This window comes from Paramormyrops kingsleyae, chromosome 13, assembly GCF_048594095.1.
Source record: "Paramormyrops kingsleyae isolate MSU_618 chromosome 13, PKINGS_0.4, whole genome shotgun sequence".
NCBI classification, from domain to species: Eukaryota; Metazoa; Chordata; class Actinopteri; order Osteoglossiformes; family Mormyridae; genus Paramormyrops; species Paramormyrops kingsleyae.
The window spans coordinates 17568844-17591998 of NC_132809.1; the positions used below are offsets into that span (position 1 = coordinate 17568844).

A 23155-nucleotide genomic window follows, 5' to 3' on the forward strand; every position below is an offset into this window, starting at 1 on the left:
GTGTGCCCTTCAAAGTAAGGAAACATGATGAATTGCCATTGGTGTGCCCTTCAAAGTAAGGAAACCTGATGAATTGCCATTGGTGTGCCCTTCAAAGTAAGGAAACATGATGAATTGCCATTGGTGTGCCCTTCAAAGTAAGGAAACATGATGAAGTTCCCTTTGTTGTGCCCTTCTAAGTAAGAAAACATGATCATCCAAAAATAAGTCACTTTTACATAAAGTAAGTTTGCGAACTTATATGTGTCTTGTGTGGTTTGTTGATCTACCTGTGCTGCTACATTGCGCTGGAAATGGGCGGTTAACGTTCAACGAGGGGCGGAGCGCCATGGCGCAACCAGCTGCAGCTGAACTGATCTGGCGCAGCGAGTCTGCAACAAGTGATCTCAGTACTTTGCTGTGGGAAAGAATGGATGTTTGCATGCACCCTCCAACTCCGAGATAACTCTATCCAAGTTGTGCGCATGTGCCCGGAGTAAATCACCGGTGAGTGTGTCGCCGTTCCTCTGTAGTTAAACGGGCTGCGGGAACATGATTTTATTATAATCGTCCTCGCATTTCCAGACTGTCAGTCTGACATGTCTCCGATCTGCTCCACTTTCCCGGGAAGCTGATACTATGACAACCTGTCGAATTAGCTGGAAGCCAAAACCTCATGCTTTCAAACAAAAGTTCTTTTAAAAATGTTTTGCCTCTATTTTAGCAAAGCTCCGGTGGCTTTGTATATGTATTTTAAAATACAAATCCTGTTATTTTAAAATATTCTTCCGTTTAACTATGTACCTATACCTATATAGAAAATATGTTTTAAAGAAATACACCACGACACAGGCCTGTCATGTAGGTTATAAATAAAGTGCGTTAAAATCGGTGCTGAGTCTGCTGTTGAAAATAAAATTTAAAAATCGTAAACTGTTTGTATTATTTAGATATTAAAATAATAATGTAATATTTATTCATTTATGTGGTAATTAATCCATCTATACTTTTATACCACAAGACTTTTTGATGAGTCTAACAGAGACCTTATTAAACTCGATTTTTGACAGACTTTGAATTTTGTATCCGTGTTTCCAGGTTTTGAATCGGATTTGAAGTTTTTACCTTTTTGCACCAGTTATATGCACCGTGAGCATATTACTTATGTGTAAAATAAGTTACTGTCAGACTTTAGGATTATGTAATGTGCCTATAGATAAAGCGGTGCGTTCCGCGCCGGGTGCCCGTGTTGCTTAATGAAAGTTCATTCCGTCTTGTAGGTATGATTTTGTCACCTGACTCGTTAGACCAGAAATCCTAAACCAGAATATGTGGAGTGTCGTTTCTAAGGCGTGCATGAGAAAGGGGTACTGTTAAAAGAATAACAAAACAGAAGGAGGCTTTAGTGTGAAGTTAGAGCGGTAGGAGTGGGACTGAGTAAACACTGGGGGTGGGGGGCAATAGCGCTGTTTAGATCTGCTCTGCGCTGAATACATGTGATACTTCAACTCAATGCGACCATTGTGCGATTTCTTTCTTTCCCCCTTGAACTGAAACAGTATTCCTCTGGAAGCAAGACTATGCATTTAACTAAGCGCATTGTTCCCCCCGCGCTGCTCGGTGATCTGTAACGTTAGAGGCTCTGTCCGGTACCGTAAGCGCCGAGATCGTGTCAGGCTGGGAGGGGAAGCTGGTAGCCGCGGCCGTAGCGCAGCCTACTCGGCCTGGCCTGGCCCTCTGCTGCCTTCGCATTAGCGGCTTCTGTCGGTCCGTGCAGCATTTGCTACGGCGCTACATTAGGGTGACCAGATAATCCATGTCAGGGAGGACAGGATTTGTAAACTACCATTTCAATTAAAAGGACCTGGATTTCACTTGAGCACTGAGTTCTTAATGTGTGCTAATTGGTCAGTCTCCTATAATCGTGCATGTGTCACTAGAAGAAGAGCTGAACTAATTAGCGGAGCACAGGAGCCTTTCAGTTTGAAATTAGTTTGTAAAACCCGAAGTAGCTCAAAGTGTCCTCCCTGACATGGATTATCTGGTCACCCTACGCTATATATCCATTAGCGGATTCTCAGCTTACACTGATGGCGTCTCAAACAATACGCTTTAACTGTCTGTGTCGGTGTGTTAAAAGGAAAATTAGCGATTAAGTGAACTATCATGTTCCATGTGTTCCTCAGGAATCCTCCAGGGCTGTACTGGAATTAAAAATTGGTCCCCCACTGTGAATTTTGCCAACCTGGGGGGTGGAGAGCTGGATCCCACATGAAAACTTTTTCTGACTGGAGGGGGTCTCCCGCGATGAATTTTGCCGGCCCACATACCTATCGGCCCACCAGAAAGATGCGCCATTTGCCAGATGGCTAGTCCAGTCCTGCATCCATCTATCGGCCACTTATCCTGTACATGTTTTACATGTTTTTATGTTATTTGTGTTGTATGTAGGCTTAATATATAAAAATTGCTTTGCCGACATTTATGACTTACTGTCAGTAACGATGAGTGCAGTGTGTGGCTCAGTGCCTGTGAGTGGAAGGTTGCTGGTTCAAGCCCCACGTCATCATATACATGGGCCCTTGAACTGGGCCCTTATTCCTGAGCTCCATGCGATCCTTTGCTCCTGCTGTGCTTGCTGTCACCTGCATGTCTGTCATGGGGAAGGCAATTAGAGAATTTCCCCATGGGGATCAACATCGTGTTGTTTATGTATTTGTATTGTAAGTGCCTTGGGACTCGAACCCCCGACCTTCTGGCCCTTGTCTTTAAGAGCTACATTAATTGTTCTCTATTGTCAGAGATCGCAGTGGCCTTTTGTCGCTGTTGTTGCCGATTCCCTTATCTTATCGAAACAGCAAGCAGGTATAAAGGGGTGAATCGCTGGCGTGGTCTGCGGAGGATGCCTGCACTCTGAGAGGTGACGTGTGACAGAGAGGTACCAGCAGGAGGAGGTGATAAAGACCTTTTGTCTCCACGCAGAAACTGCTTGTCTGTGTGGTCGGGCAGTAGGCCCAGACTTTCTGAACTACAGTGACGCCGTTGGCCATTGTTTAGAGGCCAGATTGGTGCTAATGAGAAGGTTCTGTGCAGTCTGAGAACGCAGGCACGTTCTTTGGAATCTTTCAAAGAATTTTAGTACATGCATTACACGTCGATGAGCAGTCACTCATTTTTCCTTTACCTTGGTGTATAACTGTGATGCCTTCGGCGGTAATATCCTCTTTTCTTGTTTCGTTTCAAGCAAACAAACCAGAATGTCTGGTTTTCACATAACCAGGTGAGCTTTTGATAGAATGTGGATGTGATTGTTTTAGAGAGAATTTTGTCAGCAAAGACGTCTCAGTGTTATCAGCAGTGCCAAGCGACAGGGCGTTATCTAGGGCCTCTTCAGAAGGCTTATTGTGTTTGTGAGGCGGCGGTATGTCTCGCTCAGCGTGACATGTGTCGCGTGAAGGTGGGAGGTGTGACTGGTGTACGCAGGCATTGTCCTGCCTTTATTTTCTCCCCCTGACACCTTCTGACCACCCAGATCACTGCCAGTGAGGCCGGTTGAGACGAATGCCTCTGGTGGTTGTAGTCTGTGTTGCCTGTGGATGCTTTCCAGTGGTGCACTGTAACAGGCGAGGGTCAGAAGTTATGGTCGTTCTCTGGTCCTTCTTTCATGAGGATAAAATTATGCATGCCTTAGTCTTGTACATTGTCACTCACTGCATTCTTGCTGCCTGTCAGTCCTGTTTTTCTTTTTTTTCAAATGCCTACGAGTTTTTCCTCTTTGTGTGGCCTTTAGGAAATCCTGAGCAGTAACAACTGAACCACCGAGTTGTTATTAGTCTATAGGGGCGTGTTGTGCACTGGAGGTGTGGCTAAAGGGACAGGCACAGCATAGCTGCACCAAAACATAACATTCATTCATGTAAACTCTTATTTCAGATGAACTATCTTTAGATGGCTTGATGTTGGCACTGAGAGCTGTTTTACGGGGTTATCTGGTTGTGTGCTGCTATCTTCCTTTCCGTGTGCCTGGACTGATTTATCTCTTGAATCTACTGTAAGGAATGTGAATGGTTTGACAAGCAAACAAATCATTCAAAAACTGGAGTGGATAGCAGCACAAAAGTTTAACTCTGCTAAATCGCAAAACGGTTACAAAAAAGAATCTTTCCATCTTATTTCAGAATAATAATGAGACTCTCATTGTTTGCAGCTGGGAACCGTGTCCAAGAAGAGGGGTCTTGTGTAATTTTTTTCCCCCCGTTGCCCAATGGCGTCCCACAAAGTTGGCAGCATCCCAGGTCAGCGGCTGCAGTGTAGATACAGAGGAAACGACCAGTCTGACAGGGTTCAGAGCAACGGGAACAGCGTGTATGGGCTCAGTGTCCGAGTCCAGGGGATCGATGGACACCCCTTTGTCATACTGAATAAGCAAGACACGGAGTCCCAAGACCACAGGGCGACTGATAGAAATGGGGACATGGAGGGCTCCTTCCTTGATAACTACCAAGACTATGACTTCACAGGCAGGAATGGCGTGTCTCGCTCGCATGACCCATTTGTGGAGTACCGCTCCCAAAAGCAGAAAGCCCTGCTGAACTTCCAAAGACATCCGGAGCTGCTTAAGCCTTATGACCCAGAGAGCAATGCACTGGGGCTGGGGGATTATCAGAGCCGTTCATCCCGACCAGCCTCACTGGTGGAGCCCAGTGCCTCCTGTTTGGTTGCCCTTCCCAGGGCCACCTCCCCTGTACCTTCGCACTCCCGGAATGTTAGCCCAAATCAGAGTACCATACCTCCACCCCCTAATGACATCAGCGCCCCCCGGCAGCCTACCAGGTCCTGTGTGTCCTCCAGCACAACCAGCAGCAGCGCCAGCTCCAGCCTGGAGCGAGGCCGACCCAGTCCCAACGTGCTTCCCCTACGCAGGCATGGCTCTAGCGGTCCAGTACTGGAACCATCTACCTCCAGCAGCACACACAGACCTCCCTCAAACGACCAGCTGGAAGCACTCTATGCCGATTCTATCAACCGGCATGAGAACCGGCGCTACATTCCCTTTCTGCCTGGGACGGGCCGTGACATTGACACTGGTTCTATCCCCGGTGTCGACGAGCTCATTAACAAGTTCGATGGGAAGGATGCCGTGCAGCGTAGAGGCCGAGCAGGGCATCGGAACCGTATTGGACTAGAGGAGCGCAAGCGGTCCCGCAGCGTGGACAGTGCCTTGGCTTTCCGTCTAAGCCAAGATGAGAAACAGTCCCACAAGGACAGGTCCGTCGAGCACCAGCTACGACCCTCACAGCTGCAGCCTCCAAGGTGGACACATCACCGGGACCCTCGAGAGACAGAGTCCCCCTCTAGCCTTTCCTCTGTCCAAGGCAAACCCAACCTTGGAGGTTCCCCACAAGACAGCAGTGATTCTAGTTCCCCACAAGGCACTTCTCCAATAGCAACAACCTCTGTCCTGGGCTATAAAAGGGTGGTGAGCAGATCCTTCACAAAGCTAGCAGAGAGCCCTGGAGATGAAGCAGAGAAATCACTACGGTCTGTGAAAGTTCTGATGGGCACGACGATGACATCTTCATCCAAGCCTTCTGGTGAACCCAGCAAAAGAAGCAGTGCAGAAAGCCGTGCTCAGGTAAACAGTTCGTTTCCTCCAGTAGATGTCATAGATCCCCCGAAGTAACACAGCTATGACATGAGAACTGCTGGACATTCATCCAGTGAACAAACAGTATAACAGACGGAAGATTTAAATATGCAAAGCGGAAATATATAACTGTAAATATTTGCAACCTGATTGAATTTTATCATTTATTTATCATCCAGGTAACCCCTGATCTTTTGAAAGGTCAGCAAGAGCTTTCACAACAAACACACGAAGAGACGGCTAAACAAATACTGTTTAATTACCTAAAGGACGGGCAAGTACATCTTCATCTATTTAGAAAGTGAACAGAGTGAGACAAAGGTCTGGTTTGTGCTCCAGAGAATAGCAGCCAGATCAGTTTCATTATCATCATTTTAAGAAAAGACAGAGGTTTCACTTTGTCAGCATAAACATAGCTAGTCGTGGAGTGCCCATGTGTCATTTCTGTGACATCATCAGCCAGCACCCAGGTGGAACATATCGCATGTCCTGCAGTGTTTTTGGGAATCTGGCTACACGACATGGTCACATTTCCCTCCAGTAAACAGTGTCACTGACTGAGGCACTGCTAAGGAAGTATCAGCACTTGTAAATAGCTCATTTATAAGCTTTGGATGTAAGTTGCTCCAGTTTTGTCTGGGTTTGGCAGGTGATAGCAAAGGCTTCCAGGCAGCTCAGCGCTGCTCTTGGACACCTGGATGCTTCAGGTTTCAGGCTTCTCTCCTTCTCAGTGATGCAGCAGGATGTGTGAATTAAGCATAGTGTCACCTATGGACCGTAATCCTACTGTGTAGGAAACTAAACATATAATCCCACTGACCTATGAATATGTCTTCATCAGGGATTTTGTTTTTGTTTTTGAGTAAACCTGAGTAAACGTCTCAGGTTGCCTAATTTTGTGAGTTTGTGTCTGAATAGGAGCACTGACAACGATGACGCCACCAAAAGAAAGGTGAACCTGGTCTTTGAGAAGATCCAGACCTTGAAATCCAGAGCTGCTGGGAACATGCAGGACAGTAGCCAGGTGAGGCTCTACTGCATCCAAATTGCCTGGTCTGGCAAGCATATAAAAAAATTGGCGTTTTCAGTAAAAATGATGAAGGTTAGGTTGTCGTAATGCATCCAGTGCTGTGTCACGTTACACTTCCCTGTTGCGGGTTAGAATCTCACTGCCTCTGTGGATTCTGCAGTTTCATGACATGTGTGGTACTCTGGTGTTGATTCATAGTGTGGAGAAAGAGTTGGTGACCTTTATTTGCTCTGTGTGTGTCAGACTTCCTGGGATATTCTCCATATCATCACAACCCTGACTGTGACCTTGATGAGCAGTTATTGAGAATGGATTTATTGATGGATATGGATTGATTGATTGATGGGTGGATGGATGGATGGATGAACAAATGGTCAAAACTCACGTGCAGTTCTGTTTGTTTTGTTTGTGTTTATGGTTATGATGATCACCCTCTTTTTAGAATACCCTAGATACACAGGGCAACACGGACAACTCAAACAGTGAGGCTTCGGGCCTTTTACGTTAGATCTTGAGTTTGTGGGCCACTTAGGTGCATGAGACCTGGATGGTGATGAGTAAGAGTGCTGTGTTAAGCTTCTACCCGTCACAGTCTTCTGAGGTGGCCAGAGAGCTGAAGGAGCTGCAGACTCAGAAGGAGGAGCTGGAGAAGAACATTTCCGAGCTGAAGAAGCTGCTCAAGGAGAAGGCTGAGGTAACGTTGCCGTTCACAGACAAGCTTCTGCCACATTCTCCTGGGTTTGTCACAGGACACGATTTGAGAGTGCAGATTTTGAACATGGACAGTCATTTTTGGAAATAATGTGAATACAAAAATATCTGCTGCTGGAGAAGTTACTGGGATCACTGAACTGGGAATTAGACTGACAGTCAGAGCTGGTTAGTCTGGCTTTGATTGACCTGATGGTTTCCCATATGCAGACCTATGCTTGACTGCTGATTATGATGTTCTCTGCAGAGGCTCAACAGTCTGGCAGCTGTATTTGACAAGGAAGTGGCAGAACGGGAGACGATGAAGGAGGAACTATCCAAGAGGCATCAGGAGAGCACGGCGCTTCAGGAGAAATTGTCTGAAGCTGTGACTGACCTTCGGAGTACCACAGAAGTGTAAGGAGATCCATGATGCTTCACCCTGCATCCCCCCTAGAGGTCACTCTTAGGGGTGCAATGAGATGGAAGTTTCTTCAGCTCAATGAGCTCACTGTCTGCAGATGCTTTACTTTACTTGTAACCTGGTACAGCTTCCAGAAGACAAAGTGTGTTTCTCAATACCAAGTATGTAAAAATTGTACTTGTGGTCTTGGCAAGACTGATTTTGTTAACTTGCTTTCCAAGAATAAATTTGGGGTGCAATAAATCAAGGGATTGGCCTCGTTTTGCGAGGATGCAACTAACGTATCCTTGATATTTGGGGAGGCAAGAATGACATCCAAGCATTTTTACCATCCTCTGTACTTTTGTTTTTGAGTTTTGGAACTGGTCTTTGGCAATGGAAGATGATGTAAAACGGGCATGTGAGAACACAAGTACAGTCAAGTATGCATATTGAGAAAGACCTAAAGACTGATTTGCTTTTTGGGTAGACTGGCTGTGTCGTAAGTGATGGACTGGCCTGTGTTTCTTTAGGCTCCTCCAGGTGAAGCTGGAGAGGGAGCAGTGCCAGAAGGAGGTCAGGGACCTGCAGGAGCAGCTGTCGGAGATGCACGACGAGCTGGACGGTGCCAAGAGGGCCGTGATTGACCTTGGGGAGAAGGACGCCATCATTGAAGTAAACCAGTTCCCTGTTACTATAAGCAATATGAAAAGAAATTGATTAAATTTTGGGGACTTTGTTGTTGGTGATGGTCGAGGCTAAAAGGTTGCAGGTTATTGAAACCTTGAAATGGGCGTCTTTTTGCATGTTTGAGAAGAGCCTGATCTACTCAGCAAATAACCATATGATGTCAGCAAAGGCATTAGGAGGCATTTTACATTATTATAGGCCAAAGTAAGACCCAGACCACCTTAATTATCCTGTAGGACATGATGCAGATGAAACTGGACTTCCAGGACGTGCTGTTGCTGAAAGAGGAGCAGGAGGAGCTGCTACGGAGGCGTGAGCGGGAGCTCACGGCCCTCAAGGGGGCACTGAAGGAGGAAGTGGCTACGCACGACAAAGAAGTGGACACAATGAGGGCACAGTACGAGCAGGAGATCTGCAAGCTGCAGACTGTGCTTCAGGAGGCCAGACAGGTCAGAACAAAGTGGCGTTGAGTTGGTGGAGCAAGATCACAGCATTTGAGGTTAACATTATTCAAAGCAGACAAGTACTTAAAAGAATGTTTGTTGATAAAGGGACTCTGTCCTTGGGGGTGATACGGTCATATTGTACTGACCTTCAGAGATCATCTTAGCCTTCTTTGTTTTTCCAGCATGTTCTGCTGTAAATGTTCTAAGCTGTCCGCTTATTTTCAAGAAACACCTGGTAGAAGATAAATACGTCACCTTGAACAACTGATAATTAGGAATGAAATTTGGCAGTTTCCACAAAGCCTCTAGGGGAAGCAGGGGATGTCTTGTCAGGGATTTATCAAATCTAACAGCTTACACTTTTACTCATTTACACATGGGAATATTTGAAGCAATTTAGGATAACTGTCTTTCTCAAGGGTGTGACCCCGGTCCTGCCCAAGCCCCTCATGCTGTGTGAATTTGGTCCAGTTTCATCCCACCAGACTACCAACTGGGAATGTGAAATTCATACAAAGCACACAGCAGATGACTGGCTGTGAACGTCAGCTGAGGGCTGCACGCAGCAAGCTGCTAAATGGCCGCGATGCTGGTGAGATTTTTCTCGACCAGTTAAGATGACACTAACAAGCTGAGGTCTCTGACCTGGATCATTCGTCGTTACATCGCCTTAGAATTTAAGATGACACCATTTTTTGTGACAACTCATTTTTGAAGCCATTTATTTCAAACGTTCATACGATTCTTGTAGAGCATGCTGAGTTTTGTCTGAGGGGAGATTTTTAGGCTTGGCAGGGGTGCAGTTAAGTCTGAGTGAGGAGCTGCTTATAAGAATGAATGAATGAATGAATCAATGATTGAATAATTAATGAATGATTAATGAATGAATCAATCAATTAATGATTAAATAATTAATGAATGATTAATGAATGAATGAATTAATTAATTATATTCTGCTTCTTTTACAGTAATTTCATAATTATAATAACAATCCTCATACAAATAACATCCAGCAACAGCTGAGATCCAGAAAGGTGCAGCCCTACCCTGTATTTTCAAACCAAATTTACAATTTAATCCTTCATTTTAAACATCAGTTCAAAGTACAATATACAAAATATAAAGCAAATACAAATACAAGGCGAAATGCAAAACCTAACTATGATACACCCAAAAAAAACCAATAAAAACCCCCCATTCTCTAATCTCACACAAAACTCTTTCTTAAATTGTGCAAAATGTGTAAAAGTTTTTTAGTCATTTTTAGATCATCTTCTAAATTGCTCCAGATTTTAACTCCTGTAACTAAATGAATCAGATCCTTAGCCTTTGAGGGTTTCACCCATAGCCGCGTCCTCCTCCGTCTCTGCTGGTCTCCCTCCCCCACTTAAGTCGGAACATAAGCGCCCCTCCCCTTGGGTGTGTAGTGCCTTTTGTTCTTAGCTTGTTGGCTTTGGATCAAGGCACCAAATCAGCAATGGTGTCACTTACATCATCCACCGCGCGTTCCTCCCGTTTACGTGGAAAATGCATGTGAGAATGTTTCCATTACTGCTCCATGTGGGGTACACTCGTACCGAGACTGGTGACCTGCTGGACATGCATGGATATCACCTACAGACGGCAACAGGGGCCGTGAGGCAGGTGTGTGTGTGTATTGTGAAAATATTCCATTTTATTTGTTGTTCATTTCTCCGAGCACAATGGCCTCTGTTTGTGCGCGTGAATGCCCATTGTTCGGACCTCGTGAGAGCTGTGTCTGCGCAGTACTGGCCTGAATACCCCTCTCTCCATTGTTCTCCCGGACTGTGACTTGGCAGCAGTGGGAGACTAAGGTGCCAAGTTGCCCGCAAGCCTTTCTGGGACACACAATTACCCTCTTTTGAGCGGTGGCGCTCGGTGCCGGGGAGGGCGGCCTTCGCCTCTGTGTGTCACGGACTTCTTCTCGCTGCAAGGTGAAAGCCAGGGGTTTACACAGCTTTCACTGAGCGTTAGCGAAGAGCCCGGATTTGTCAAGGCGATTCACTGCTGGCAACAGTGGCATTGTGGGAACGCTGGTCCCAGAGAGGCGGGGAGAGGATCAGCACCTCAGATAACTCCATCTGCCATCTGAGGCACTCGTGCCGAAATACTCCGCAGCCTGGCAAGACCCCGAGCTCTGGCCTACTTGTTAATTTGTCCAGGCATTTTGCAGGCGGCTCTGGGCTGTTGACTCAGTCGCATCCTACCTCCTCCACAGGGGAGACCGCAGCGTCCTCTGCTGCTCCGTCTCCCCGGGTACTCGGGGTCGGCTCTGCACCTTATCTCGCTATCTTGGCTTACTCTAGCATCGAAGGGTCGAGATCTCCACTCGTATTTTTAAAAGCCAGTGCTTCCTCTGGGCTTTTGAAGTGGCCCTCCTGTCCTCAGAACATCTGTGCAGAAGCAAACATCTGAGTCCGGTCAGAGCCCTTTGTCTGAGGATCTCGACCGTGTGCCGCGCATTTCCGCAATTGGCATGCCTTTGGTCTCAGCAGTCAGGAAATCCACGCGGCTCCTCCATTGTGATCCTTGTACAAAGTGAAAAGCCCCGTGCTGTGGCAGAGACAGCGGGGAATGAGGGCTGCGAGTCATCTGCATTTTTCCCAACAAACGCATCTTAAGCCTGTCTTGAGGGCTTGAATCCTCTGTTTTGTGGACACCTTAAAATGGGAGTTCATTCATTTGCATCTCAGTAATAGAGCTCACTTGTATCTTGAATGAATGACCTAATTAGTGTTTATTAATAGTTGTATTGTTCTTTTAAAATGTCTCTCTCTTGGATAGCACCATCGTGAAGTATGCTCGGCACCCCTTAGGCTCACCACTGCCTGTGTCAGATTTCGGTAACTGTCAAACTCACAATGGCGTGCACGCAAGACGTCCACGAGCAGAGCTGACGTGTGCTGTCGTTATGCTCTCTGACAGCTTTCTGTGTGTGTGACGGCCGTGACAAACGGAGAAGGCTTCGTTTGAGCTCCCCGACTGCGAGTCACGGCGGACGGAGTGAGATCAGTCCGCAGTCATTTCACAGAGGCGTGAATAACCGCCTGTCCTGCTTAGCACAGTTCTTCTCGGTATTTGATATTGTAAGAGATATAGCAATTACAATAAAATGTTTGAATGTGGTTGTACCATAATTCATGCATACAAATAACTTTAACTAGGTTATCGCTGTGACCGTCAGCTCCCACCTTAACCAGTTAATGACAACGGCCATGACTTTGTCCTTGTGAGCAGGTTCACGGTCATGTTCGGCGAATGCGTGACGCAGTGGGAGTGAGGTCGCCACATTGTGTGGTGGGTGATGTGGGGCCTTGAGGGTCGTCCGCCATGGGCCCCCTCCAGCTCCGCCCCCTTCGGAGTAGAAGTGATTAATGCTAAACTATAAATAAACAGTAAGAAAACACAAGTGGCCCTTGGACCTGAAGGCCAGGCAGGGTGGGGTCTGTGAAACTCAACAAATACATAGGACACTCTTTCTTGTAATGCTGGGGGTGGGGGGTGGGGGGGTTCCACTGCTTCCTCGTCCCAGGCCCGGTGGGTCCCTGTATGGCTCCTGGGCTTGAGTTCTTGGAGGTTTGCCATCTATATATCTATATAGACGTTTCACGCTAATTAAGCCTAACGAAGGCCCGGGGTGAGGTGAGGAAGGTGGGTTAATGGCATTCAGGCCTAATGACAAATTGCCCTCGGAGCGGACCGGCGTGTAGGATAACCTAGCAGCGTCATGTAACGTCTGCAAGCAAGTTCAGGGTGGAACAGGGGAGTTCATCAGCTGGGAATGTCCTCATTAGGAAACCATCTGCATCTTCAGGTTAATCAAGTGCTTTATTGTTTGAGGTTGTATTCAGTCACCATCGCAGAAGACGACCTGACCATACGTTTCTTCCCAAACTATTCCGAGCTCCAGAATCAGGGGAGCCTCGCTGTGGTTAATAATCTGTCTGCGGGTTGATAAATGACTTGACACTGTGTCCGGCTTGAACTCTGAGAGCTGAAGAGGCCTCGTGGAGGGCTGACGGTCCTAACTGCCAGCTGGTGGAGGTTCAGGCCTAGTCTGGACTATGGTCTCCAGAGATCAGAGAGAAGCCCATCTCCGAAGTGGGTAATGAGCAGCCAAGATGCTCAGCGCAGCTGTACGTCGGTATGCATCAGTGGTGTGCATAGTGGCTGTAATTTAAGCAAGCGCATAATCGCCTACAAATAAGGCCAGTCCTTTGACCTTTGATAGCTCAGGCATCATGGAAACTTACTGTTACAGCAGTGTCAGAATTCAGGACCAGTCACGCAGAATGTTTACTGCAAATTGCTACTTTTGTAAAAGTGAAGCACTGGAAGATGGGACTCATATCCCGGCGTGGATGTGGCTCTTTGGTCTGAAACACTCATTTTAAGTGTTTTACATGCTGCAGACTCATAAACAACTTTTTCCACATATATTTAATTTGTGTTTGTTGAGCAAGAAACTACAAAAGGAACTATACCGAAGAATTTATAAGCACATATAAAGATGACATAAAGGAATCTCTTCCAACCTCTTCCAGCAAATGGCTGGGTAATGTAGCCCTTTCATAAATCTGAGCAGGGAAACATGCCAACATCAAGCTGTACGATGTCAAATGGTTCATCATCAAAGCTAGTCACATGGTGGGTCACATGGTTGGTCACATGTGCTTCAGAGACATATGTTGGGGGTCTCTTGGGAGGCTCTGCCAGTAATGGTGCTCTTCCCTTAACATAAACGGTGATTTGAATCAGCAGCACTTCTTCTGTGTGAAGCTAGTGTGTAGGTGTGTAGAGTCTCCTGTAGTCTGTTATATAAAGAATGTCGTCAGTTTGTCAGAGAAATTCCGCCCTGGGTCACACAGATGGCTTAAATGTAGCCATCTAATGCCTCGCTGTGCACGTCCTTCCATGCCACCAGTATCAGTTGCCGTGTCCTGATATGAGACCTCATCTACCCCCGCGCCCCCAGGGCAGTGCCGCAGTATGCCAGGAAAAGGCAGACCTGGAGGCAGCGCGGGGGGAGGCCGCGGGCCGGGCGCAGCGCCTGGCACAGGACCTTGAGCGGCTGCGCAGGCGAGAGCACGAGCTGGAGAACACGGTGGCCGAACTCAACCACGTCATCGACGAGGCCAAGCTGAAGGAGAGCCTGCTGAGTGACCGTGTGGCCCGACTAGAGGTGAGTCAGGCTCAGCTCGGGAGTCTGGGGCGGGTAACCCCAACCCATTAGGGCCCAAATAGACATCCTGCCCACCAGCCCTCAAGGAGGTCATCTACTGGGAGCAGAATGGCCACAATGAGGTGTGCCTGCTTACTGCAAACAGGCACAGTAATATTCACTTCAAACTGTCTATAAATAAAAGTGAATCGATTGTCTTAAACCGGATAGCTGGTTTAGCAGGTTGAGAGGTTTACCTACAACATCTTCCACATCAAGCACTGAAATCCATGCAGTTTGATTAATAGGAGGAGTTCCTCTTTGTTCTCCATGCAGCTACGTTGTTGCACTTCAGCAGACTGGCACCAACATCACCGGCTTTGGCTGGTGTCCATGTCTTGTCTGTGTGCAGAGGGAGAAGGGGCAGCTGGACGAGTCCGTAAGGGAGATGAAAGGGAAGGAGGAGGAGATGTCTCAAGCCAACAGCACGTTGGCCACACGTCTGGAGGACAAGCAGGTTGGCTAGTTTTGCTGAGAGATTTGTTGGGGAAATGCTGTGGTAGATAGAAGGTTCTTCATTATTTATTTTTTAAGTAAATTTGCTCATTTTAGTAATTGCAAAATTCATGGCTTGTTCCAATATGGAGATGGGTCATTCAGGCTGATCTTTCAAAAATCACTGCAGAGGGACTTCACAAAACTGAGCCAGGACCACACGGAGCTCAGCAGCAGGCTGAGGGAGGAGCAGCTTCACAAGGAACAGCTGAGGAGGTCCTCGAGCAAGGTCGAGGATGAGCGTAATCAGCTGGGAAGAGCCATGGAGAAGCTGCAGAAGGAGGTGGGTGCAAGCCAGGTCCCCCCCAGTTAGCCTCTGTCCGCTTGCTCACTCAGCAACGGGCTGCTTGGCGATGCTGTGAAATGCTCCCTGTGTGTGTGTGTGTGTGTGTGTATCGTCCTGCAGCAGTGACTGATGCCACATTCCATTTACCTTGGAGGTCGGACGTCAGACTTGGGAATGACACACCCAAGTTAACCACATTCTAGTACCACAAATTGAAAAACAATTTAGCAATACCAGGGTCATGTTTCAAAAAGCCGGATTTCTTGCTTAGCTGGATAACTTAAACTGGATTTAAGGTATCTTTATACTAAACAGTATAAAACTAATAACATTCACTTCTGTTGATAAAGGGCACAGCCATCTTGAATTCTGAGGTCCGACTTTCCGAGTCAGAATTCTGACTTCAGGGGGCATTCCAGTTGAAATTTCCAACTCGGAACTCAGAAATTCCGACTTCCCAGTAGTAGACACCCCAGAGTGACCTTCCTCACTGCCCCTCCCACAGCTAAGTGACAGAGTGAAGGCCTCTCAGACGTCTGCCCAGGAGCTGCAGGGACAGCTGGAGGAGCTGAAGGAGAAGAGCCGCCGGGAGCATGCGGACCTGCACAAGCAGCACCGAGAGAAGGTCTCAGAGCTGGAGCAATCCCAGCAGGCCACCAGGAGGCTGCAGGAGAAGGTGTGACCTCTGGGGGGCGCTGGTCTCACAGGCTTGTGATGATGTCAGGTGACCGTTCCATGGGGAAGGGCTCTGGAAGCTGTGGGTGAAAGGTGAAAGTCCACAGCATCACGAAGAATACCCTAGAGTTAATGCCACTCATTAAGCAATTTGTATACTCATAACAAATTCTGGAGGAAGTGATGCGGTTCATAAAAGAGGCATTCCTTGAACTCAAACCAGTCGCTCTGTGACGAGAGCTGCCTCTCTGAGTACTGATACGAGCATTGGGGCTTTCACAGAATGACCCGTAATCTGCTGATATGAAGGCCTGCATTAATGTGTCAGGCCACTGCTGATGTGAAGGCCTGCATTAATGTGTCAGGCCACTGCTGATGTGAAGGCCTGCATTATTGTGTCAGGCCACTGCTGGGGTCCTAATGACAGCGCTGTCTTGCTTGGGTCCAGTTTTGCTTTTTGCATTAATTCCTTCACTTTCTGGCTTGTCTGTGAAGCTCCAGCAGCTGATAATATCGAGGCTCTGTCTGGCTAAGGCCGTAACATGAGTGTTCGAAGCCTTCTGGACACCAGACACCCCCCTAATGTCCCCTGGCTGGGAGACCAGTAAGGACACATGCTGTTGATGTGTCACCTCAGGTCTTGCCCTGGTGAAATCGTGTCATTATTTTTGTCGCTTGTGTTGCCGGCCTTGAGTCAGATTCCCTCCCTGTGCTAATCTCATCATAGCTCTGAAATGATAAATTATGAATAATAATCAATTATAAATTCTTAATGTGAGTAACTAAAAACAGGAAACAATGTTACCCACAAACATGCAGGATTACTTATTTATAACATTTCATAGTGATTAGCCACTGCAGCCAAATGTGAAACAGCAGCAGACCTACTGCTGTCACTCTCCCTGTAAATGGAAATATAAATGTTTGCATAAATACAAGTTTGGTTATGAGAATAGAGGTAAGTGCCGCAGTGCATATGGCCTCATTTTGGCACTCAGAGTAGTTTCGGTGTGTTTGTTTGTGTGCAGCTGTCCAGCCTGGAGGAAGAACTCAGGGTGAGCAGGGAGGAGCTGGAGGGGGCGGAGCAGAAGGGCCGGAGTCTGGAGCAGCGGGTGCAGGAGCTGGAGCTGGAGGTGGAGGCCAAAGCGCGGGCCAAAGACGAGCGCTCGCGGCAGATTAAACTGCTAGAGGTACGCAGCCGGCGTAAGAAGCGGACATTGGAGTCCAGCAAAGAGAGTTAAGAACACGGCTGGAGGCTTCGTCGTTCAGGCTGCTTATGAGCTGCCCGTTCAGAGTGAATCTAAGCGACTCACCTTGAGTTCTCTCCTTCACTGTTTTTGGGAGATGTTGTCCTGCTTTGCTGGACAGTGTGAGTCTGAGTGTGAGTCTGTCTGTCCCATTTGTTTTTTTTTTTCTTTTTCAGTCCAGACACGTGGCTCTTTGCGTTTGATGTCTTGCATGCATCCCCTTGGGCCCGCGTCCTTGAGGGAGCCTCTCTTCGCCCTTTAGCATACAGGAAGTCAGTCGGACTTAAATGAGTTTCACGGAAGCTTTGACTGTGTGAAACTGCACTCGTTGTCGGTTGAACGTCCCGTTGATGGCAAAACACTACAGATGGAAACCAAACATTTCCACAAACAGTGCAGAGTGCTTTGATAGCCTGAAAGGTCAAAGCAGGAGCACAGCAGTAGGCCAGGGGGTTGATAGCCCCCCCTCTCCCGGTGCGTTGGGTGGCGTCGAGTGAGCAGTGCTCCCCGCTCACTAAGTGGGGCCTGCAGCCCGTGGAATGGAGATCGGCAGGTGACAGGAGGCATGCGGGGGGGTCTGTGTGCCCTCCGGCTCCCCCATACTGGTGTGGAACCAGCCATCCTTCATTGGGATAAAGGAAAAAGGTCAAAAAGGAAGGAGTTCCTGTGTTTGTCCTGCAGAGAGAAGCTGCATGGTTGCTTCCCTTCACAGAGAACCACCAAAGCGGCTGCATCAGAGGCGTGTGTTTGAGATAAGCGCAGAAGTAAAAATGGAACTGCTGGCCTCCCTGAACGACGTGGATTCTCTGTCCCACCCAGGAGAAGATCTCTCAGCTGGAGCTGGACCTGGAGGAAGAGCGTGGCAGCGGAGACCTGCTGATGGAAAGGCTTGAACGAGGGAAGGAGCAGGTGAGTCCTGCGCAGTCACACACTGCCCCCTGCTGGTCAGGGTGGGAGCTCACTGAATCACCCACCAGGGTCCCGATCACTCCTCAGCCATGAAGTTCACTTAGCAGCCACGTTGAAGATCGGACGCAGTGTCGCCCAGCTCCCATCCACACCAGCTCCCCAGCTGCTATTGACCACCCAAAACATCCAGTCAAGCCAGAGCTGATCCTGAACCTGAGTTCCCAGTCGGCTGTTTTTCGTCATTAGGCACCGGCTCTGATGACCACACCAGCTCCCCAAACCAGCATTACTCAGTACTTACTTATTCCTATGCGGGACAGTACAAAGGATTTGATCTGTTTACAATATACAGTCCAGCAAGTGCGAGCAGCCGTGCGTAGAGTGGTTCCCATCCTGTGCGTGACCTCGCAGTCGCGTCCTTAAGAAAACCTCTGAGACTATTTCCCTTTAGCAAACCTGAGGCTGTACTAATAGGCAGCGCGTTAACGTGAGGGTCACCCCAGATAACAAGCGTCTGCTCGGCAAATACGATACTCGACTTAGACGATGCGGGAGAGGGAGACTGCAGGATGTAGGAAGGTCCTGATCATAAGGCCTAGGAAATGGTTTGAACGTCCTTCTGTAAACGCTGCATCGGCCCAGTTTCAAAGATGTTGTCCCGTAGTCTAAATTCAAGAATAAATATGGTTCCTGGGAAAATGGGAGCCGGTCAGCAGAATGTGGCTGAATTCTGCCGAATCGGCTGGTTTTAACCGCATCGCGATGTTGATGCAGGCAGAGGGGCAGATGCAAGAGGTCAGGAACACGCAGATATCTGGAGGGGAATGCAGGTTTCCTGAGCTAATTAACCAGATAAAGTATCAGTGAGGCTGTTATAACCTGTATCCTGGGCGGGGGCCAACCGCAAAATCTCACCCATCACTCTGAGTAACGTGCATGAACTGAAAAAGTCAAAAGGGTCCCTTTAAAATTGACCTGAGATCAGGTGGAAGAAAGTACAAGAGTTGTGGGGGTGGGGGGGGGGGTGGGGGCGAGTCAGAAAAGGCCCAAGTGTTGACTTCTAATCCCGGGGTGTGAGGGAAGGAATCCAGTTCCACAGAGCTGTGACTGAGGGGAGGGCTGCCAGGGTGAGTTACCACGGAAACAGCAGAGTGCAGCTTTCTGGGGGAGTCGAGCGATGGCGGGGGGGTGGGGGGGTCTCAGCAGCGCGATGAACACCTGCGTCTCCTTCTTGGCGCCAGGTGCTCGCGTCCCGTACAAATGAACCCCCCCCCCCGTCACTCGCCAGCGCTCCCAAAGCTGATTATTTTTACCGCGTGTTCCTGTCTGCCGTGTCTGCTGACTCAGATCCCCGACGCGCTGAGTTGTATGCGCCCCTAATGCAGGCCATCGCTCTTCAGACGGGGCTGAGGCCAGCCCTTAATTGGCATAAAATATCGCCCATTCAGGTCCGGGTTGTGGGAAAAAAAGCCATCTATTCTTTATGGGTAAGAGGCTCATTAAAGAAAGGGCACTTTCACATCATACGCGACGGTTTCCAGGTCTAACTTTTAGCGTCGCTCCGATCGTGGAAGTTATTTCTCAAACATCGTGTCATTACTACTTAATCAGGATGTGATTAAACTTTGAACAGCCTGGGTTCTGTTTCCATGTCAAGGTCATGGTGCTTCATCGTACTCGCAGCCTAAAATGATCTCGCTGAGTGTGTCGCCCTCGCTTTGGAAAGGGCTGCTGTGAAAAGCCAGGCCCCGTTGCTAACGTTTAAATGCTAATTTCGGTCCGACCTTCAGTGGCTCGCTCCCAGGGAGCGCAGAGATGCCAGCACATTCCTGCTCAGGTGTTTAAAAGGCAGTTCTTGGTACTACAGATTCATTAACCTTAGAGCTGCGCGCCATGGATGTGGAATGCGGCTGGATTGGGTTTCTCCATAAAGGCGTGCTTTCACGCCGCTGAGTGACGTCCATTCGGCTCCGGCTCTCTTGAGCTCTCATGTGTGCATGTTTTTTGTTTCTTTGACCCCTTTCATGCACTTTTGGCAGCTGGATCAGATCAGGAGTGACCTCCTGCAAGAGAGAGCAGCCAAGCAGGACTTGGAGTGTGACAAGATCGCTCTGGAGAGGCAGGTGGGTCCCCCGCCGCATGCCTGTATTCTCTACTGTCATACCGCACAGATTATCGACTGGAGTTCTACTTCACCTCCAAACCGATACAGAACAAGGACTTGAGGAGCAGGGTGGCTCACCTGGAAGCTTCTCAGAAATCCAGCAAGGGGGGCATGGTGCCCCAGCTAGAAGAGCGGGTCCAGGAGCTGGAGCAAAGACTGGAGGTGGAGGAGCGGTAGGTCCTGCCGACACTCGGGCCCCAGGGAAGGCAGAGGATCAGCGCTTGTATCGGCTCCCTGCCTCATATACGCTTCCCTCTTCATAGATTAAGAGCTGATGATGGATAGGGGCCCTGTACATGGAATCAGGACAGCCGGTTCTCTGTGAAATGACCCCTAGAGGCTGTGTGCCATTAAAATCTGGGCACTTGGGCTAGCTGGCAGGAGAGGGCTCACCCGGGGTGCCATCTGTTGCCAGGGACCGTGCCAACCTGCAACTGGCAAACCGTCGCCTGGAGAGGAAGGTGAAGGAGATGATGATGCAGGTGGATGACGAGCATCACTCTCTGCAGGACCAGAAGGACCAGGTGAGTGCAGAGGTCGCCATGGAGATCCTGCAGGAACAGACACGCCGAAGGCAGCCGTCACCGCCCCGTAAACTCACCTTTCTTACTGAGGGATTTTTGATTGGCTGGTTGGCACCTGAGCCAGAGCACCAGCTCCTTAAATAACACTCATTTGTCTAGACCTGTCGATGAGCCACTCTTCACGGCCTGCTGCCTTTCAATTTCCTTCCTCGCTAATTGGTTAATTACAGTCATTATTTGGGCATAGTCACCTCACCTGGTGTTCCAAGGCTAAATAAATCCCTTCCTCAAGTCGGCTTGAAAGCCACGCGGATGTTGCGCTGCCCCTGGCGGACGGAGCCCGGTACACTGGCTGCTGTGCCTTAACCCCCTGTAACCTGCGCCGCAGCTCAACCTGCGCCTGAAGACACTGAAGAGGCAGATGGACGAGGCGGAGGAAGAGATCGAGCGGCTGGAGCATGGAAAGAAGAAGCTACAGCGGGAACTGGAGGAGCAGCTGGAGACCAATGAGGAGCTGCAGGTGCAGATTAAGGCCCTGCGCAGTGAGATGAGGTGAGCACTGGCCGGGGACCAGAGGCTGGCCATGCCCACTGGCATGAGGGGCGGGGTCACACTTCCTGGGCAGTCCCAACTACATATGGGTGTGGGTATGACCAGATGACAGTGTGCAGCATTGTGCGTTTGTGTTAAATCTGTGCTATAGAGCTGATGACCTTTAATACCCTATCATCCCTGTGGTAACTCTCAAACTGTTGTCCCGTAAGGCGCAAGAGCACCTCCGCCCCCATCCTGAATGATCTGGGGGATGATGAGGACGAGGATGACATCAGCACCGATGGGGAGGCGTACTACTCTTCGGGTTCCGGCAGCAAGCGGTCCGTGTCGGCAGCCATCGTGTGACGGGATGATGTGGAGCGTCAAGGAGAAGATTATTAGGGAGAACGGAAAGTGTGACTGCTGAGGCTTCCTTCAAACTCAGCGTATGCTAATGTTCCAGATACTTCCAAGAACGCACGGCACCTCTGCAGAAACACCTTCTCAAATTCCTTCATCTCATTCTCATCTTGTCATTCCTTTTATGGCAAAATGGAGGGAAAAGCTTTATTAATAGTTTTTGAAGCTTTGTCAGTTCAAGTCTGTGCATTTTTTTTTATTTTAGAAGCTCATTTTTTCTCTGCTTAAATGGAAAATAAGAAGATAAAACTAAACCTTTTCCTTATTTATTTTTGAAAGATGAAGTGTAAATTTTTTAAGGGAACATGTTAGAAGGGAAAATACGTAATTTTTTACATATCAGATCCAAAATGCATATAAGAAATGTATTAAAAATGTATTTTCTTGATGTATTTTTCAATTTTCAGGTATATAAATCAAGGCTAAACATGTTACGTAAGTTTGCTGTGTATCAAAGAAAACAAAAAAGATCAAATATTTGTAACACATATTGTCATACTGCATTAGTAAACAATGATCAATGATGGAAATTTTCATTTTTCAGCTGTTGTGCTTTTTTGTAAGTCTGTTGCTCGTCGTAAATGTGAAGTACATTGTTTTAAGTGTGATCCCTACAAACAAAGCTGTAAGGTCATCATTAACAGAATCCCTCAGCATGAGACTGGTTACCAGTGGTATTTATGTCAGTCTGAGGAGGTTGTCACTTCCCTCTGTGACATGCATTAACGATGACTGGCCAGTTGATCCACGATTGATCAGATGATCATGATCAGACGATTATCAATATGACAATTCTGGAATCTTCTGTCTGCTCTGAGAAACCATTCTCTCTCTGGTTAGCTGTCATCTGAATGTCATCTTCAACTTTTTTTGGATGGGGGGAGTTTCATACACGTGGAAATAAGGCAGGGCGCGCTCTGGAGGTGTGTGACCCCTGCTTTACTCACAGATTCTATCTATTATCAGGGAGGGAATTCGAGACAACAATGACACTGCCTGAGTATGCACACACATCCCATAATGCCCAGTTGTTACCCACAGAGACAGTGCTCCAAATGTTGTGAAGAAACTCCCACCCGTTACCCATGGTCCTTTTAGGGACGTCTCTGGTGACCAACCCGGACACATGGGTGCTGTTTCCCCTTTTGTGTGAAGTACCTGCTATGTTTCAGGCACTGGCCAGTGAAGGTGAAGGGGCAGCTGTACAGATACAGGGTGCCCAGTGGCCTTCTGCCCTCATACTGCCCTCATACTACCCTCATACTGCCCTCACTCTGCCCTCATACTGATCTCATACTGCCCACATACTATTCTCATACTACCCTCATACTGCTCTCATACTACCCTCATACTGCTCTCACACTGCCCACATACTACCCTCATACTGCCCACATACTATTCTCATACTACCCTCATACTGCTCTCATACTACCCTCATACTGCTCTCATACCGCCCACATACTACCCTCAAACTGCCCTCACACTGCTCTCATGCTGTCCCCATACTGCTGTCACACTGCCCTCATACTCTCCTCGTACTGCCCTCAAACTGTCTTTACTCTGCCCTCATACTGCTCTCATACTGCCCTCATACTCTCCTCATACTGCCCTCATATTCATATTTACTGAGACAGGTTTTCAGTGAATAACCAGCTATTCAAAACAGCAGATGCAAAGGTAATGTTTGTATCTTGGCGTGGTGGAAACTAAGTGACATCGGTACTTAGATGAATGGACACTGCCTAGCAAAAGAAAACTTTTTTTTTTTTTTCTG

General features: G+C 48.1%; 1 protein-coding gene across 1 annotated transcript; it reads left to right on the forward strand.

Moving 5' to 3' along the window:
- Positions 1–336: 336 nt before the first annotated feature.
- Positions 337–21911, forward strand: LOC111846779 (cingulin-like protein 1). The gene is made up of 19 exons (XM_023817335.2): positions 337–486; positions 4187–5614; positions 5806–5900; positions 6545–6650; positions 7249–7350; positions 7615–7763; positions 8283–8424; positions 8676–8888; positions 13882–14088; positions 14480–14584; positions 14753–14905; positions 15414–15584; positions 16612–16773; positions 17650–17739; positions 19779–19862; positions 19952–20076; positions 20319–20427; positions 20816–20979; positions 21192–21911. Exons 2-19 carry the CDS (start codon positions 4244–4246, stop codon positions 21325–21327), a joined length of 3684 nt encoding a protein of 1227 aa, XP_023673103.2. The 5' UTR covers positions 337–486; positions 4187–4243; the 3' UTR covers positions 21328–21911.
- The last annotated feature ends 1244 nt before the right edge of the window (positions 21912–23155 follow it).

Coding starts and splice junctions, on each gene's coding strand:
- LOC111846779 (XM_023817335.2), top strand. CDS start 4,244: ATGGCGTCCCACAAAGTTGGCAGCATCCCAGGTCAGCGGCTGCAGTGT. Junction 17,740..19,778: donor TTGAACGAGGGAAGGAGCAG/GTGAGTCCTGCG, acceptor CACTTTTGGCAG/CTGGATCAGATCAGGAGTGA. Junction 19,863..19,951: donor AGATCGCTCTGGAGAGGCAG/GTGGGTCCCCCG, acceptor AAACCGATACAG/AACAAGGACTTGAGGAGCAG.